Source organism: Sorex fumeus, unplaced genomic scaffold, assembly GCF_029834395.1.
Source record: "Sorex fumeus unplaced genomic scaffold, SorFum_2.1 ptg000047l, whole genome shotgun sequence".
In the NCBI taxonomy this organism is placed as follows: Eukaryota; Metazoa; Chordata; class Mammalia; order Eulipotyphla; family Soricidae; genus Sorex; species Sorex fumeus.
The window spans coordinates 5,280,493-5,298,187 of record NW_026606104.1 but is presented as its reverse complement, the minus strand read 5'-3'; the positions used below and the strand labels follow the sequence as shown (position 1 = coordinate 5,298,187).

The 17,695-nt window shown below is 57.5% G+C and overlaps 1 protein-coding gene across 1 annotated transcript; it reads left to right on the top strand.

Annotated features, from left to right (window-relative positions):
- Positions 1 to 835: 835 nt before the first annotated feature.
- On the top strand, positions 836 to 15,944 carry UBQLN4 (ubiquilin 4). The gene is made up of 11 exons (XM_056122992.1): positions 836 to 969; positions 3,654 to 3,805; positions 3,949 to 4,166; positions 4,874 to 5,136; positions 7,273 to 7,431; positions 11,137 to 11,362; positions 12,487 to 12,626; positions 13,297 to 13,380; positions 13,485 to 13,600; positions 13,885 to 14,062; positions 15,678 to 15,944. The coding sequence occupies exons 1-11, from the start codon at positions 862 to 864 to the stop codon at positions 15,828 to 15,830; spliced, it is 1,797 nt and encodes a 598-aa protein (XP_055978967.1). The 5' UTR covers positions 836 to 861; the 3' UTR covers positions 15,831 to 15,944.
- Positions 15,945 to 17,695: the final 1,751 nt, after the last annotated feature.

Here is a 17,695-nt window from a genome sequence, read left to right as displayed (position 1 = left end):
TGGCAATCCTAGAAGGGTTCGTTTAGCCTCCGCGGGGAGCGAGGAATCACCACGCCCGCTTGGAGATGCACGATTCGGCCGTGTCTTTTGTGAAGTCCCCGTGCTGTCGCTCCGGCACCCCTTTGGTTACTTTGCAAAGCAGTTTTTTTTTCTCCACTACGCACCACTGCGGGAGACGAGTTATTAGTTGGGTTACTCTTGAGGCTCTGGAGGGACCCGAGGCCCGGGAAGGCCACGCAGGCGGGGTGCCCGCACCGTGGAGGCGAACTTGATCAGACCGTGCAGACCACGAACCCAGGGCCAAGGGGGTGCGCCCTAGAGACCCCAGCAGCAAGACGCGCGGAGGGCCAAGTTCTAGTCCGGGGAGGCCCCGGGCTGGAAAGGCTCTGGGCTCCGCGCGCAAGGACCGAGATCCCAGGGCACGTAGATAAATCGGCGACAACAGAAGGTCCTTTGTCCCGGAGAGGGAGTTACCCGCGGCGGGGGCTGGGGCAGCTTCGGGCCCAAGGGAGCCTCGGCGCGGCTCGGGTGGGTCGCGGTCCCGCGGCCGCTGCAGTGAAGGACACGCCCTGCCCTCGCCCTGGGTCCCTCGCGGGGCCACCGCCCGGCCCGGCCCAGTGCAGGCAGGCGGCGGGACCCCCGGGCTCGGGCCTGGGCGGACCCCGCTGCAGTGGCCCCCCCGGTCCGCCCGGGGCGCTGTGGCTGCGGCAGGTCCGGAGGGGGCGGTGGAGCCTTGGGGAGGGGAGGGGAGGGGAGAGGGGAGTGTTGGAGGCGCCGGAGCCGAGCCGGGCAGGCCGGGCGGGCGGGGAGGAGGAGGAGGAGCCGGGGCGGGCTGGCGGGCGGCCGGGTGGCGGCGGCGGCATGGCGGAGCCGAGTGGGGCCGAGGCGAGGCCCCCCATTCGGGTCACCGTCAAGACCCCCAAGGACAAGGAAGAGATTGTGATCTGCGACCGAGCCTCGGTCAAGGAGGTAGTGCGGGCTGGGGGGGTGGGGAGCGTGCAGCAGGGGTCTGCGAGAGCACTGCGGGGGGGTGCTCCGGGACGGGGTGGGGGGGCGCACGGGAGGGCCGGGGGTCCCCGTGCGCACCCGAGGGGGGGCGCTAGCGAGGGCCAGGCGGGGAGGGGGCGCGCTGCGAGGCCAGGTGAGGGAGCGCGGCGCGTGCTGCGGGACGCGGGGGGGAGGCCCGGGGTCGCCGAGTGGCCGGGGCGGGGGGGCGTGGTGAGGGTGGGGACGGGGAAGGACGCGGGTCGGCGCGGAGTGTGCGGCTCCCGCGGCGGGTCGGGGTTCGAGGCGCGGAGGCAGCGTGGGGGGCCGCGGCCGAGTGCAGAGGCCGCGCTCGGAGCCAGGAGCGCGGCGGGGGCCGGGGAGGACGCCCCCTGGCCCGCGTGCTTCCCCCTGGCTCCCCAGGGCCCCGGGGATTCGCCCAGCGTGCAGTAGGTGCTCACTAAAAGCGTGCTGCACGAGGAACCGAGGGCAGGACGCTCGCCCGCGTCCACCACCCCCCGGCGGCCGCTTCCGAATTTCACAGGGGCGGGGCCTGCGCGGGCCCTTCTGGTTGGAAGCGCCGAGTGGCGGCGCCGCCTGGGCGCAGCAAGTGCACGCGCCGCCCGCACACAGTGCTCCGTGCGGGGCTGTTTGCGGGGGTCCGCGCGCCGCGCAGCCCGCGTCTTCGCTGCCGTCCGTCGTCGCCCTCCCGCCTTGCTGAATTCGTGGCTGTTTGGCGGAGCTGGGGATGGGGTGTCCCATCGGCCGGTGCTGAGGGGGAGCTGGGGGCTCCTTCCCGGCTCCGTGCGGGGCGCTGTGCCCCGGCTTCTCCCACGCACGGTGTCCAGCCCAGATCCCAGGCCTCTCGCGTGGTGCCCAGGGGCCGAGAGAGATGGGACAGCGGGGAGGGCGCTTGCCTTGCCCGTGGGTTCCATCCCCAGCATCCCAGATATCCACGGAGCCCCACTATAAGCCCTGAGCGCGGCCAGCCGTACCCCCGTCCCCCAAAATAAAGGATATGCCCCGCCCTTGGAGCGCTCTTTCAAGCCACTACTGGAAATAAGGCAGTGTGTTTAGTAAAGATCGGCAGCCTGCCTGACCCTCAGTTTTCTCTTCAAAACCCCAGGGGTCTGGGGGATTTGGGCTGAAAGGGCTGGAATGTGCTTTGCTCCTGGGAGCCCCTGCAGCACTTCTGAGCCCAGCACCTCTGGGTGTGGCCCCCAAACAAACACACAACAAAAACAAGGTGGAGATAATCTACATTGGAATTTAGGTAGGTGGGGGAACTGGCCACACCCCTCCTATGCCTGGCTCTGCCCTCAGGGAAAACTTCTGGTGGAGCTCTAGGGATCTTGTGGGGTGCCACATGCAAAGCAATTGCCTTCTCAGATGTTCTGTTTGTCTTTTTGGAGGGGCCACACCTAGTGATGCTCAGGGTTTACTCCTGGCTCTGCTTAGGGATTACTCCTGGTAGGGCTGGAGGGGGGAGGAGGACCACATGGGGTGCCAAGGATGAAACTGGGTGGGCAAGGCAAGTGACTTACCCCTTGTACTATGACTCCTCACTCAGACTTACACTTTTTTTTCTTTTTGGGTCACACCCGACAATGCACAGGGGTTGCTCCTGGTTCCGCACTCAGGAATTACTCTTGGCGGTGCTCAGGGACCATATGGGGTGCTGGGAATAGAACCCAGGTTAGCCGCTTGCAAGGCAAACGCTGCTCCAGCACCCCAGACTTAAAACTTGGGAATGGTTGATGCTTCATGGAATAACCCATTTCTAGTTGTTATCATTGTGGCAAAAAGGCTGAGCGCCACGAGGAGTGTGACAGGAGGCCTGAGAAGGGAAGTCTGGAAGGTGTCAGGGCTGCGGCCAAGAAGGAAGGAGAGGATGGAGAGAAAATACCCGGCATGTACTTCCCAGGGCCCAGGGCAAAGGGGCTGAAGAGGGGTGTAGAGACCCTGAGGCCAAGCCCGGAGACTCTGTAGAGCTGGCTTCTGCTGTTGGTTAAGAAAAGAACTGCTGGTGGGTTGGGAGAGATGGCTCCAAAGGCTGAGTACATGCCTCACGTGTGGGAGCCCCGGGATCGGGTCCCTAAACACTGGCTGAAAATGACTCTTGAGCACCAAGTGGGGCAGTAGCCTCTTAGCACTACTGGCGGGTTGGGGGCAGCTAGGATTTGACCTAATGTTTTAGCACTTGCTTTCCTGTGTGAGGTCCTGAGTTTGAGCCTCATGACCCCAACAAATAGAGAAGAGGATCAATGAGAGAACGCTCAACGGCTGAGCTTATCATAGGAGATTGAGGTTCGATCCCTGGTACCATAGTGGGGTCCCTGAGCACAAATTGGAGATAAGCCCCAAGCACTGCGAGATGGGACCCCAAGTCCAAAAATAAAAGATGGGGCCAGAGCAATGGCACAGTAGGGGTAGGGGTGTAACAGTAGGGCATTTGCCTTGCACGTGGCTGACCCAGATTCAGCCCCAGGCACCATATATGGGGTCCAAGCTGGGTGTGGTCTCCAAACCAAAACCAAGTCAAAAACTAGGAGGAAAAGAAAGGAGCTGGAGGGGTGGCCAAGGCAGCAGAATGGGCCTCCCACTGGAGAAGGAGCCTTGGGCCTGGGGGGCAACACCCACCCACAGTGACCCCTGCCTCTTGGTCGCAGTTCAAAGAGGAAATCTCCAGGAGGTTTAAGGCTCAGCAGGATCAGCTGGTCCTGATCTTCGCAGGCAAGATCCTCAAGGACGGGGACACGCTGAGCCAGCACGGGATCAAGGATGGACTCACTGTCCACCTGGTCATCAAGACCCCTCAGAAGTAAGTTTCTGGGAGGATCAGGCCTGCTTGGCATGGGCCCCTTGTTCCCTCAGATCACTCCCTGCTCGTGCTCCCTGTGCCTCGGGCCTTCACCCCCTCTCCTGGTCCTCATGTGTGCTTGGGGTCTCTTTCTGTGTCCTCAGGGCTCAAGATCCAGCTGCGGTCACTGCTTCTTCCCCCTCCACCCTGGACCCCACCTCCGCACCCTCCACCACTCCCACTTCACCTGCCACCCCCACCCAGACCTCCGCTCCCGGCGGTGCCACCTCGGATGCAGGCAGTGGAAGCCGCCGAAGCAGTGGGGGGGGCCCGTCCCCTGGGGCTGGGGAGGGCCCCCCCAGTGTTACTGCGTCCATTCTCTGTAAGCACTGTGGTGGGGGGAGGGGGGCGGAGGGGGCACGCCCAGAGGAAGGGGAACCAGGAACCTCCGCAGTGGGAAGGTTTTCTGAGCTGGGGCGGAAGGTGGAAGGTGGAAGGGCAGGAAGTCAGCCTTTGATGGAGCTGCAGAGGAGAGAGTGGGAAAGGGGGTGCGGGGACGTCTGTGAAGAGACTGGCCTTTGGGATGGCAGTGGGTGCATTAGGAGCCTGTGGGGGACAGGAATGTCACCCATCCCAACCACTCCTGTGTCATCCTTTTTTTTTCTTCTTTTTGGGTCACACCTGGAGATGCACAGGGGTTACTCCTGGCTCTGCTCTCAGGAATTACTCCTGGTGGTGCTCGGGGGACCATATGGGATGCTGGGAATCGAACCTGGGTCGGCTCATGCAAGGCAAATAATGCCCTACCCGCTGTACTATTGCTCCAGCAATCCTTTTCTTTTTTGGGGGGGGGCCACACCTCATGGTGCTCAGGAATTACACCTGGCAGACTCGGGGTTCTGGGTAGCAAACCAGGTCACAGCCACGTGCGAGGCAAATGCCACCCGCTGTCCTATGGCTCCAGCCCCTGGCCTGTGCTCAGTCCCACTGGCTGTTCTCCAAGCTTCAGTGGAGTTGGGACGGAGGTGCTGGGCAAGGGCTGACATCTGTGGTCCTGTGGCAGACAGTGACCCTGTCCCCTCCCTGCAGCTGGCTTCGGGGGTATCCTGGGCCTGGGCAGCCTGGGCCTGGGCTCGGCCAACTTCATGGAGCTGCAGCAGCAGATGCAGAGGCAGCTGATGTCCAACCCCGAGATGCTCTCGCAGATCATGGAGAACCCCCTGGTTCAGGACATGATGTCCAACCCCGACTTGATGCGCCACATGATCATGGCCAACCCCCAGATGCAGCAGCTGATGGAGCGGAACCCCGAGATCAGCCACATGCTCAACAACCCTGAGCTCATGAGGCAGGTGAGTGAGTGAGAGGGGTGATGAGGCCAGGGGACACCCGGTGTTCTGCGCTCACCTGCCTGCCCTTTCCCCACCCCTACCCTGCTCGAATTATTTGTTCACTCATGAATTCACTCAGCAGCCATGTTCCACACTAGGGGCACAGTCGTGCGGACACAACCCTCAGGACTCCTGGTCTCCAAGGGAAGTGTGATGAGCAAGCAGCTGGAACAGGGACAGAGAGATAGCATAGTGGGGTATTTCCCAGCCCCACCTAAGCACCACTAGGTGTGGCTCTCCCCCTCCGTCCCCCGTACCCCCCCAAAAAAAAACTGAACAGTGGGGGCTCTCCCTGGGTGTTGTCTTTCATATAATCTCCCGAGAGTGCTGTAGAGAGGCTGGGAGTAAGAAGAGGGTGTGCAGGGCCAGGGATAGTGGCCCTGAAGGTCTGGGAGTGAAACGTAGGGAAGGAAGGTGAGGAACTCCTGCCAGGGCTGGGTGGGGCCAGGCTTTGTGTCAATCTTGGAAGTTCTGTTCCTTCCAGCAATTGCTTGGCCTTTGGGCTCACAACAGTGCCTGGAGCTTGAAATTCAGTTACAAAGAACTCTGTAACTTTGTATTTCTCAATGGTGGTTCAACTTTTTTTTAAAAATAGGGGCTGGAGGGGCTGGAGCAGTAGCACAGCGGGTAGGGTGTTTGCCTTGCACGCAGCCAACATTGCGGACCCAGGTTCGATTCCCAGCATCCCATATGGTCCCCCGAGCACCGCCAGGAGTAATTCCTGAGTGCCTGAGCCAGGAGTAACCCCTGAGCATCGCCGGGTGTGACCCAAAAAGAAAAAAAAAATAGGGGCCGGAGCAATAGCACAGCAGGTAGGGCGTTTGCCTTGCATGCGGCCGGACTGGGTTGGATCCCCGGCATCCCATATGGTCCCCCAAGCACCGCCAGGAGTAATTCCTGAGTGCAGAGACAGGAATAACCCCTGAGTATCGCTGGGTGTGATCCAAAAAGCAAAAAAAAAAAAAATTTAAATAATAATAATAAAAATGGAATAGTGCCTGAAGCCTTGTCTTCACTGGGTCGGTCACTAAGTGAGCAGATCCCAGGGTGTGGCTCAGGGATAGAATCCAGGCGGCAGCCTGGCCTGTGGGACGCTGGGCTTGACCCCTAGAATCCTCTAGGGAATTGTGACTGGAGTTGATATTGGCTGGCACTGTTCATCTGTCTCAGGGAGAGCTCAGCCTCAGGGCCTTCTCTACTTGTGGTCCTTTGTCAGGGACTCTGCCTGGTCAGACCAGCCTGGCCTGCAGTCTGGCCCCATCATGGTGGGCTGTAGCTGTATAAGAGGAGTCTTCACTTCTGTTCTCATCTGTAAAACAGAGATAGAAATCCCTCTAGGGGTGGGGTGGTGTTCACTCTGGGCTGGAGTAAATTTGACTGTCACAGTTGCCTGTATGTAGAAGGAGCTCTGTGGGGTGGTTTCCCTTCCCTCCTCCCTCCCCGCCTCATTTCCTGGTGCTTCCCAAGATATCTGTGGGCATTCTGAGCCTGGGTTGACCTCACCCCACTTCGAAAAATGCACCCCATTAGAAGTCCTCTCTCATCCATAGGGAGTCAGCTGTGACACCTTCATTTATTTGGGGGGGGCACTCCTGGTGGTGCTCAGGGACCACTTTTGGCAGGCTCAAGTTCATTCAAGGTGTTTGCTGGGGATCAAACTTGGGTTGGCCACATGCAAGGCAAATGCCCTGTCTGCAAAAAAAAAAAAAAAAAAAGCCCTGTCTGCGGTATTATTGCTCTGGTCCCACACCTTAATTTAATTAATTAATTAATTGCTTTTTGGGTCACACCCGGCGATGCACAAGGGTTACTCCTGGCTCTGCACTCAGGAATTACTCCTGGCGGTTCTCGGGAGACCATATGGGATGCTGGGAATCGAACCCGGGTTGGCTGCGTGCAAGGCAAATACCATGCCCGTTGTGCTATCGCTCCAGCCCCCCCACACTTCAATTTTAATCAAGGAAGGAACTCTAGTCTCCCTATAGCCAGTTCCTGGACCTAGAATCCTCATCCTGGTGCAGGCCTCGCCTTAGGGGCTCCCCATTCCCCAGCTCAGTGCTTCTTGGTCCCAGGTTCCATCCTGTGTCTCTCCCTCAGACGATGGAGCTCGCCCGGAACCCAGCCATGATGCAGGAGATGATGCGAAACCAGGACCGGGCCCTGAGCAACCTGGAGAGCATCCCTGGGGGGTATAACGCCCTGCGCCGCATGTATACAGACATCCAGGAGCCCATGTTCAGCGCTGCCCGGGAACAGGTGGGCTTGGGTTCGGGATTCCTTCCTCCAGACTGCAGCAGATCTGCCCCTCTCTGCTGCTCACCCCTCGCAGCAGGGGACTGGGTCTGACACCCTGGGACAGAAGGTTGCCGAATTCCTCAGGAAGGCTTCCAGAGGCTCTGAGGGGGCAGAGGCCAGCCCAGGGTCATACTCACTCACCCACCCCAGAGAGGCTGAGTGTGGCACTCATGTCACCTACACCGGGATCATCTGGGCACCTTATTGATAACCTGTCCCCGGGCCCCCACTGTGAGTTACTTCCAGAACACTTGTTGGAATCAGGACCTGGGAATGTGCGTTTTTCTTGGTTGAATTTCGGTTTGCGGGGGGCACACTTGGTGGTGCTCAGGGCTTACTCCCACCTCAGTGTTCAAGGATCACTCCTGGTTGGGTCCTGGGGGTGCCCTCTGCCGTGCTGGGCACCAAGCCCAGGTTGACCATGTAAAGCAAGTGCCTTAACCCCTGTACCTTCTTTCTGGCCCTGGAATAAGTGCTGAGAATGGTTTATGAATTCATTCCATATAGACAAAATTAAAGATACGATCACGGCATTCTCTTACATACACATTGTCCTCACAGACTGCCAAGTCTCCTTGACTTTTTGCATCCTTTATATTAATTTTTTTTTTTTTGGTGTGTATCTTTTCTGATGTTTTGATCAGGTTCAGTGTTCCTTCGGGGGTCACTCCTGACAGTGCTCAGGAGGCCATGCTGTGCCAAGGGTTTGTCTTTCCTTCCTTCTTTGCTCCACTCCTCCCTTCCTTCTGGCTCTCCCTCCCTCCCTCCCTTCCTTATGTCCTTCCCCACTCCCTCAACTCCCTCCCTCCCTCCTTTCCTTCTCACCTTTCCCTCTCCCTCCCCTCCCCTCCTCTTCCCTTCCCTCTGATGGTCTTCAGGGGCTACTGGAGAAAGGTGCCTCTACGATACATGTAAGCTTGATACATCTTGCACAAATGAACAGACACCAGCTCACAGTGCCAGGCAAGGTGATCCCCTCCCTTCTCCTTAAACTGGTCAGTGCTGGCCAGTGGCCGCTTCTGTGCACCTCTGCAGATGGTCACAAGCTTGCTGACTCTTCCCCACTGATCTGTTCCTTCCTCCCGATGGTAATTCTACAGTGTCGTAGTTCTGGGCATCTCACGAAAGGAACCCCCACCTTATTCTTTATCATCTAGAATATTCTTGGCAGTGCTCTTTGCCATTTTAGCACTTGTTTCTAGGAATCCCTTGTGAATTTGTAAAACTTTTGTTTTGGGGCCACATTTGGAGGTACTCAGGGGTCACTCCTGATTGGACTATGTGGTGCTGGAGATTGAACCTGGGTTGGTAACTTGCAAGGCAAGCACCTTACCTGTTGTCCTATCTCTCTGGCCCCAATATTTGTCCATAAAATCAAGGTACTTTTTTGGGGGGTTGGTTGCACCCAATGATGCTCAGGGGTTACTCCTGCCTCTGCATTCAGGAATTATTCCTGGTAGTTCTCAGGGGAACATATGGGGTGCTGGGGATTGAGCCTGGGTCGACTGCAAGGCAAATGCTCTACCCACTGTACTATTGCCCTACCCACCCCCAAATTAAGGTACATTTAAATAATATTTATTGGGGTTAGGAGATTATGCAATAGTTAGGTGACATACATGCCCCAGCCCAGGTGTTTCTTTTTTTTTCTTTTTTAATAAAGTGAGCTGTACTGGCTTTAATTTATTTTTTTGCTTTTTGGGTCACACCTGGCGATGCCCAAGGGTTACTCCTGGCTCGTGAACTAAGGAATTATTCCTGGCAGTGCTCAGGGGACCATATGGGATGCTGGGAATCGAACCCAGATCAGCTGCATGCAAGGCAAACGCCCTACCTGCTGTGCTATCACTCCAGCCCCTCGGGTTTCATTTCTGGAACCAGATGTAGTTTCCTAAGCACTGCCAGAGTCGGAGTATGCCCTAAGTTTGGTCAGGTGTGGCCCAGAAACAAATAATCTCTTCAGAAGAAAAAGTCGTCTTTTTGGAGTTTGCCAGATCTTTTTAATGTCAGGCTCACTATAATACGGCTAGAGTTGGCCAGAGAGTTAGAGCAGGGGCCTTGCATGCGACCACCCAAATTTAGTCCCAGACAGACTGATCAGGAGTAGCCTCTGAGCACTGTTGGGTGTGGCCCCCACACAAAAACAAAACAAAAAAAACAGTTGATGAGCCAGAGTGATAGTACAATAGGGCATTTTCTGCTAACACCCGGGTTCAATCCCAAGCCCTGCCTGGAGTGATCTCTGGGCGCATATTCAGGAGTAACCCCCCCCCCCATTACAGGATGTGACTCCAAAACAAAAATAACCGCAAAGCAGTTGGAATCTCAGGTCTGATTGTCCGTGCTCTGTGCAGGGGACATGTTAAACAGCGTTTAGATATCTTTCCCTGAATGCTTCCGTGAGAGTGAGAGTGAAGGAGGAATGTTTAAAACTATTTTTTTTTCTTTTTGGGTTACACCCGGCATTCACAGGGATTACTCCTGGCTCATACACTCAGTAATTACTCCTGGCTGTGCTTGGGGGAATCATATGGGATGCTGGGAATCAAACCCAGGTTGGCCGCGTGCAAGGCAAATGCCCTACCCGCTGTGCTATCGCTTCAGCCCTTTAAACTCTTTTTAAAAAAATAAAGTGCATTTGGAGGAGGGGGTGGGCCAGAGAGCTAGCTTGCTTTGAGCACTTTGTATGCTATATCCCAGGTTCAATCTCTAGCAGGATACGGTCTTCGAACATCGTCAGAAGTGACCCCGAGCACTGCAGAGTGTAACCCCGAATAAAAAGAAAAAAAATTTCCCCCCACAAAATACAGTCTTGGGGGCCAGAGAGGTAGTTTGGTAGTCGGCAGGAGCACATGCATTTCCTGTAGGGCACCCTTGGTTCAATCCCCAGCATCTTGTGATCCTCAAGCTTTCGGCCTCATATAGCCCCTGAGCACAACCAGGTGTGGCCCCAAAACCAAAGGAAACAAATAAAAAAAAGTTCGAACCTTACTAGCGGTGCTAGGGCCATGATAGTCATTGGCATATAAGAGAGATAGTGTAAACCTGAATAGAAATAAGCCAGGTGCGTAGTAGGTGCTCAGCGAATGTGGTTGTCTCTGTGGAACTGCTGGAAGAAAGATTATGCAGTTTACCAAGTGTGCCCTACAGTGTACCAAGAAATTTAAGAGAAATAAGACAGTGGGGAGAGTGCTCGCCAGGCTGAGCTCATTGTAGTCCTCAGGACTGCTTATGGTTCACTGAGCTCCACCAGGAGTGATCCCTGAGCATCGCACCATGTTCCAGAAACCCCCAAGAAGAGGGCGTGATGAAGTGGGGTTGGTGTCGGGTCGTTACCAGAGCAGACCTTTGGTAGGGATCGATGAGCCGTGGCCCTATGCTGGCTGAACAAGCAGTGGGCTACAGATAGACCCCAGTTTTGCCCAGGAGAGGCCCCGCGAGCCCTGCCCCCAGGACCCTCAGAATAAACAGTGGCGACTGGGAGCGCTGACTCAGATCATGTACTCCGGGCAGGACCCTCTGGGACCTTGGTGGGCGGAGCCAGAGAGATGGGGAGTTTTGGGGCTCCTGCCAGCCCCCTTGGGGTGCCAATGCATCCAGGGGGAAGACCCAGGGGGCCCCCAGATCTCTTTCACACCTTCACCCAAAACTTTTGCCTCCTCCCAGTTCGGCAACAACCCCTTCTCCTCCCTGGCCGGGAACTCGGACACCTCCTCATCCCAGCCTCTGCGGACTGAGAACCGAGAGCCCCTCCCGAACCCCTGGAGCCCCTCGCCCCCCAGCTCGCAGGCCCCCGGGGCAGGCGGGGAGGGCAGCGGAGGATCAGGCACCAGCCAGGTGCATCCAACTGTCTCAAACCCCTTTGGGATCAATGCTGCTAGCCTGGGGTCAGGTATGTCTTAGCTTCACATGTCCCACGGGCAGGGCCGAATGGGGGTCGTGGTGCTCCTGAAATTGAGACTGAAGCCTCGAGGGTGGTGGCCCCCATCCCCTGGGACTGGCCCCAGTAACTGCCCAGGAGTAAATTATTCCTCCCTCATGCTCTCTGCCCTGTGCTCTGCACACTGACCGGTGGTGCAAATCTGGTGGGGACTGTGGGGATACCTGGCCTGGCAGTTGAGGGGGGTTGGAGAAAAGAGTTGCTGGGCTGCCATGGACTGAGTGTGGGTTCTTTGTTGGGGGTGCCCCTTTCTCCTGCACTGTTCCTGCACCTTGACCCTGGGAGCGTGGATGCCCCAATTTCTCTGGATCCCGTTGTGTCTCGGCCCCCATTTTTATTTTATTTTTTCCCCTTTTTTTTGGGGGGGGTCACACCCAGCGATGCACAGGGGTTACTCCTGGCTCTGCACTCAAGGAATTACTCCTGGCGGTGCTTGGGGAACCATATGGGATGCTGGGAATCGAACCCGAGTCTGCCAGGTGCAAGGCAAACGCCCTACCTGCTGTGCTATCACTCCAGCCCCTCAGCCCCCATTTTTAAAACCCAGGACATAAATTCAGTGCCTGGCTTTGAGGTTGTGGTTTATTTATTTTTTTATCTTGTTTCAAATTTTTATTTTGTCACAGTGAAATTACGAAGTCATTCATGATTGAGTTTCAGGCATACAGTGTGTCCATACCCACCCCTTGCCCAGTGTCTGAGGTTGCATTCTTGAGTCCTGAGGTGTGTGGTGACTCAGAGGATAGCCCAAGCCCCAGCACATGCCAGACCTTGGACACGCCTGCTTCTGAACGTGGTTGGGGGTGACAAAGGCGCTTGGCCCCTAAGGCGAGTCCAACCCTTCCCACTTCTGACCTTGGCTGAACTGGGACTGAGGGAATGAATTGGACACAGCGCCCAGCTGACTTGCCCTTGGCAGGGGAGACTGGGGGACACTTGGGGTGCAAAGAGGCCGGCCCCGGCGCCTGTTCCCAGGGCCTTTCCGAGTGTCAGCAGGCAGCATATTACGTCAGGTGGGCTGCAGGGGCGGTGTGTGTGGCACGGTCCGGACCGTCCCTCTCCATGTCCCTGTCTAGGGGTGTTCAACAGCCCTGAGATGCAGGCCCTGCTCCAGCAGATCTCGGAGAACCCCCAGCTGATGCAGAATGTCATCTCCGCACCCTACATGCGCAGCATGATGCAGGCGCTCGCCCAGAACCCCGACTTTGCTACTCAGGTATCAGCAGGGGTGGGGAACTGGCTGGGCAGTGGATGTCCTGGCCAGGGCCTATTCTGGTGGTCACCTCAGGTCCAGCATCTCTGTGGGACTCTGCTGTGAGTTAAGCAGGTTACCCACCCTGGGGTTCTATTCCTTTTTTTTTTTTTTTTGGTCACACCCGGCGATGCACAGGGGTTACTCCTGGCTCTGCACTCAGGAATTACTCCTGGCGGTGCTCAGGGGACCATATGGGATGCTGGGAATCGAACCCGGGTCGGCCGCGTGCAAGGCAAACGCCCTACCTGCTGTGTTATGGCTCCAGCCCCTGGGGTTCTGTTCTTGACAATGGAAACTCCTGGCATGGGGGAGCGGGGTAAGGTACTGCCGTACATGCTATAACCCTGGGTTGACTCTGGCATTGCCAGGACCCCCAGTACCACCGGGAAGTAGCCGTCAGTACACCAGGATGAGGAACAAAACTCCCATAAATGGAGACCCAGTGGCTCCTGCCTCCAGAGCTCTGCGGGTTGGTAGGGTTGCGCTGAGAGCAGCCCCTTGGGGTTCCAGGGCAGTGTGAGGCCTGTACGCATCCTCCACCCCTGCCGGGCCCTCTGGAAAGCGGTGGGTGTCTCTGGGATGTGCTGCCCGGGGTCTGTGTCCTCCCCCGACTCCCTTCCCTGTCTGGCAGATGATGGTCAATGTGCCGCTGTTCGCCGGGAACCCCCAACTGCAAGAGCAGCTCCGCCTGCAGCTGCCAGTCTTCTTGCAGCAGGTGAGCGAGGGCGGCTCCTGCCGCTGCCCCCCACAGTCCTCGAAGGGCTGCGTCGCTGGGGCCTCTCCTGAGGCCCCCGTCAACCGCTGCACCTCTCATACCAGATGCAGAATCCAGAGTCGCTCGCCATCCTCACCAACCCGCGTGCTATGCAGGCGCTACTGCAGATCCAGCAGGGGCTGCAGACCCTGCAGACCGAGGCCCCGGGGCTGGTGCCCAGGTGAGGGCAGGCGGCCTGGTGGGAGGAATCCGTGTCCAGCTAGGAGGGGCTTGCCCCTTGCCCGGGTGGGAGGAGTAATCTCAGGTGGGCGGGGCCGGTGACTGGGAGAGGCAGGTGAGTGACAGCAGGGGTGAGTGACCGCAGGGGCGGCCTCTCCACTTTGGTCCTGGCATCTCTCTGAAAGTGTTTTCCTGTTTCCTCTTACCTTTTTTTTCTCTGAATCTCCAACCTCTTCTCCGTCCCCACCCTCTCCCGCACACTGCCTTGGACTCCCCTGCCCTCAGCCTTGGCTCCTTTGGAATGTCCCGCACCCCAGCACCCTCTGCAGGCAGCAACCCCGGAGCCCAGTCCGAGGGCCCCACCTCCTCACCAGCCCCGTCAACCACGCCCTCCCAGCCCGGGGCCCAGCGGCAGCTCATGCAGCAGATGTTCCAGCTGCTGGCCGGAAGTGGAAGCAACCAGGTACATGGGGTGGGGGTGGGGGGTGCTAGAGCGGGGATGCCCACTTCCATCCCGGCAGTGTCGAACGAGGGTCGAGCAGCCTTTGATGTGGGCGTGACCCGGCATCAGACCCTGCCTTCTTGTAACCGGGAGAAGGACCCACCCTCCCTGACCTGCTTCTGTCGCTGTGAATTGGAGGCGAGAATGGTCAGGGCTGGTGTTGAGGCACTGGCCTTGCAGGCATGGTGCCTCCTGTTTGATCCTTGGCACTGCGGGTAAAGAAGCCTGGGAGAGCTCACTTACGTTTCTCTCCACCGCCCGAGGAACTCTTGACTCTGAGCCGCAGAGGGAAAGGTGGGGTTTGCAGAGGGCATATCGGGGACTTCTTGTGGCCCTCCCAGCCTCTCTTCTGTGACTAGTCTAGTCTGGGGAAACCAGTCAACAGGAATGTCTGGAGAGCATGTGAGAGGAAGGCTTGAGTTCAATCCCCAACACCCCAAGCCTCGGTCACTGCTGGGTGTGACTCTTCATTTAAATATTTTATCTACCCACAAAATGCTTTTTTTTTTTTTTGGCATTTTGGGTCACACTCGGTAGTGTTTAGGGGTTACTCCTGCCTCTGCACTCCTGGTGTTCCTCAGGGGACCATATGGGATGCCAGAGATGAAATTCCAGTTGGCTGCATGCAAGGCAAATACCCTACCCACTGTACTATCGCTCCAGCCCTGTGCCACAAAATTCTTAAAATTGCTGCAAGGTGGGATCACCAGGAACTGGTCCAGCTTTATTTTGAGGAACGAAGAGCCCCAGGAAGGGGTGTCAGGGATTTGGATTTTGGGCTACACCTGGCAATGCTTGGGGCTTACTCCTGGCTCTGCATAGACTCAGGGATCACTCCTGGTGGGGCTTGGAGAACCAACGGGGAGCCGGGGATTGAACTCCGGTCAGCCGCATGCAAGGCAAACGTCCTACCCACTCTACTGTCTCTCTGGCCCCTGGAAAACCTTTTCTTTGTGTTTACTGCCAAGTTAAACAACAGAAAACAGACAGGCCTTGTGTTGCAGAGACCCTCCTGGTCTTCATGCCATGCTTGTGCTATCTTCCCAGCCCCTGTTACTGAAAGCTACCCAGGGGCTGGTGAGATAGTACAGAGGTGAAAGTGCTTCCTTAGCATCTGGCTGGCTCTGGTTCAATCCCTGGTGCCACATATTGTCCCCTGAGCCCTGCCAGGAGTGATCTCTGAGTACAGAGCCAGGGGCTCCCCTGACTACCGCCAGGTGTGGCTCCAAATATCCCTTTCCAGAAACAAAGGAGAAAGTACTCAGGACAGAGAGATAGCACCCGGGTTTAGTCATGCAATGTTGTGGCTGACCCTGGTTCAATCCCCAGCACCGTGGGCCTGTCCTGGGCCACCCCAACTTTGCAGGGTCCGATGGCACCACATCTTCCCACTAATAGTGGACTGCAGGTCTGGCTGGCTGAGGGGCCAGGTGACCTGGGGCACCTGGCCACATTATTACACATTTAGTGACCCTGTTGCCTGCGTGTCCCTCCTGTCCCCCTGCCTGGCTGTCCCGTGCTTCAGAGAGGCCCACGTGGGCCCCCGCTCACCTCATAGCCCCGTCCCCCACTCCAGGTGCAGACGCCAGAGGTCAGGTTCCAACAGCAGCTGGAGCAGCTCAACTCCATGGGCTTCATCAACCGGGAGGCCAACCTGCAGGCCCTGATCGCCACGGGAGGGGACATCAACGCGGCCATCGAGAGACTCCTGGGCTCACAGCTCTCCTAAGCCTGGGCCCGCCCCTGCACTTCCCCGCCCCAGGCACCCGTGTTGGGCTCCTCGGCCAGTTCCCACCCGCTGCTTGTCACCCCCTGTCTCCTCCCTTGTCATGTCCAGCAAGACTTTGGGTGACTTTGGAGCGAGTGCCTCCGTGCTGCGGCGCTGCCCAAGGACACTGGGCTGTGGGCTGACCTGTGTACCTGCAGCTGCTTCGCTTCCGCTCCTGCTTCACCGAGCGTATTCCGTGGCCACTGCGGTTTCTCTCCGGCCTGCAGCGGCCAATCTTAGGCAGTGCCCACGCTCCAGTTTCTGGACGAGGCTCTTCATCAGTAGCTGCTCTGGTTTCACTCTTCTGTTGACTTCTGGAAACTTCCTTCTCTCCAGCCCCACCTCCAGTGCCTCCCAGCAGTAGCTGAAGAGAGGCAGGAATTTCCTGCTCAGCCAAAATATGCTGAGGGCTCCTCCCCACCTCCTGGAATGACCCGGCCCAGCACTTTCTCAGGGGTCTATTGGGACTTCCAGACTAGAAGAGGCAAGGTCACCTCTGTAGACCCACGTAGTCCACCTGGACCAGCCCTGGGGGTTGGAGCAGAGGATGAGGGGTCTGAGATTTTCTGGAGAAAAAAGGAAAAGAGGCAGAAAGAAAAAAAAAAAAACGAGTGGTTGGAATTGACAGTTAGGGGAGAGATTCCCAGACCCTCCTGGGCAGAAGCCGGTGGCATGTCCTACAGAGAATGGAAGAAAGAAGCGAATGGACCGGTGGTGAAGGCAGTAGCAGGGCTGCAGTGGTTCCGCCCAACTCCATCCTCCAACCAGCCGGGCTGACATGTACTCAACATACATGTCCAGGAATGCAGGAGCTGCTTGTGTTCCCCGAGATAATGAGATCTCGGCTCCCCAGGGCCTCTGAAAACACATGAAGGGGATGGGAGCTACCCCAGTTCAGGGCATACACGCACCCTCCCGCGTGGGTGCTGGGGTGGAGTGGAAGGGTGGCCTTCGGACGTAGGCTGAGCTAACCCCACTGAGCTGTCAGCTGGCTTGGGGAGAGCCCGAGAGTCTTGGCCCTCAGCCCCTGGCCTTGGCATCCGCATCTCCACTCTTCGAGTTGAACTGTTTCCTTCTTAGCCAGAAAGTTCGTTCTCCCGAAGGAAGAGGGGGTGGCACCGTGGCCTGTGATCGGGACTGGAACTCGTGGGAGTCCCCAGTTCCTCTGCCGCTCAGCCCAGCTGCACGGTGGGCCTGGCTGAGCACGGCTGGCGGAAGGAGCTGCCCCCATGCAGTCCAAGCGGGATGTCCATGGGGCACTCCCGCCCTCCCCGCCTCACACCGGCCTTTGTAAATAAATGGTGTGGTCTTTGTTGTGAGGGTATCTATCTGGGTGATGGTTTTCTGGGGAGGGGAAACTGGCAGGAGAGAGCCACCTGGGCTTAGAGGGCAGAGTGGCCAGGTGTGGGGCATTGAAAGTCAAGATCAGCTGCCCAAGTATAAAGCATGATGTACCTGCATCCTTCACTGCCCATGTCTGTTGCCAAAGGGAAGGTACTGCCATTCCTGGGGCAAGGGCATCTGTGGGCTAGGAATGGGGAGGAATGTGTTCTAACAGGCCAGTTGATACCCGTCCCCGTGACCCCACAGGTCAGGACTGGGAGAGGGATGGGTGAGAATTGTTGGGAAGTGGGCTAGCTTATTACTTCATCCTCACAAGACTGCCCTCCATCGCTCTGGGACTGGACTTGATGCAGGGACCTGAGAGATAGTAAAGCAGGCCCGGGCACTTTGTCTTGCATGCAGCTGACCTGGGTTAAATCCTTGGCCCCAGGTGAGGCCTGTGTCCCAGCAGACTGATCTCTGATCACAGCCAGATGTGCAAC

What these genes read in the sequence shown, in the direction of transcription:
- UBQLN4 (XM_056122992.1), top strand. Translation starts at nt 862, where the DNA reads ATGGCGGAGCCGAGTGGGGCCGAGGCGAGGCCCCCCATTCGGGTCACC. An exon ending in TGTTACTGCGTCCATTCTCT is followed by an intron (nt 4,167 to 4,873) that starts GTAAGCACTGTG and finishes CCCTCCCTGCAG; the next exon opens with CTGGCTTCGGGGGTATCCTG. An exon ending in ACCCTGAGCTCATGAGGCAG is followed by an intron (nt 5,137 to 7,272) that starts GTGAGTGAGTGA and finishes TCTCTCCCTCAG; the next exon opens with ACGATGGAGCTCGCCCGGAA.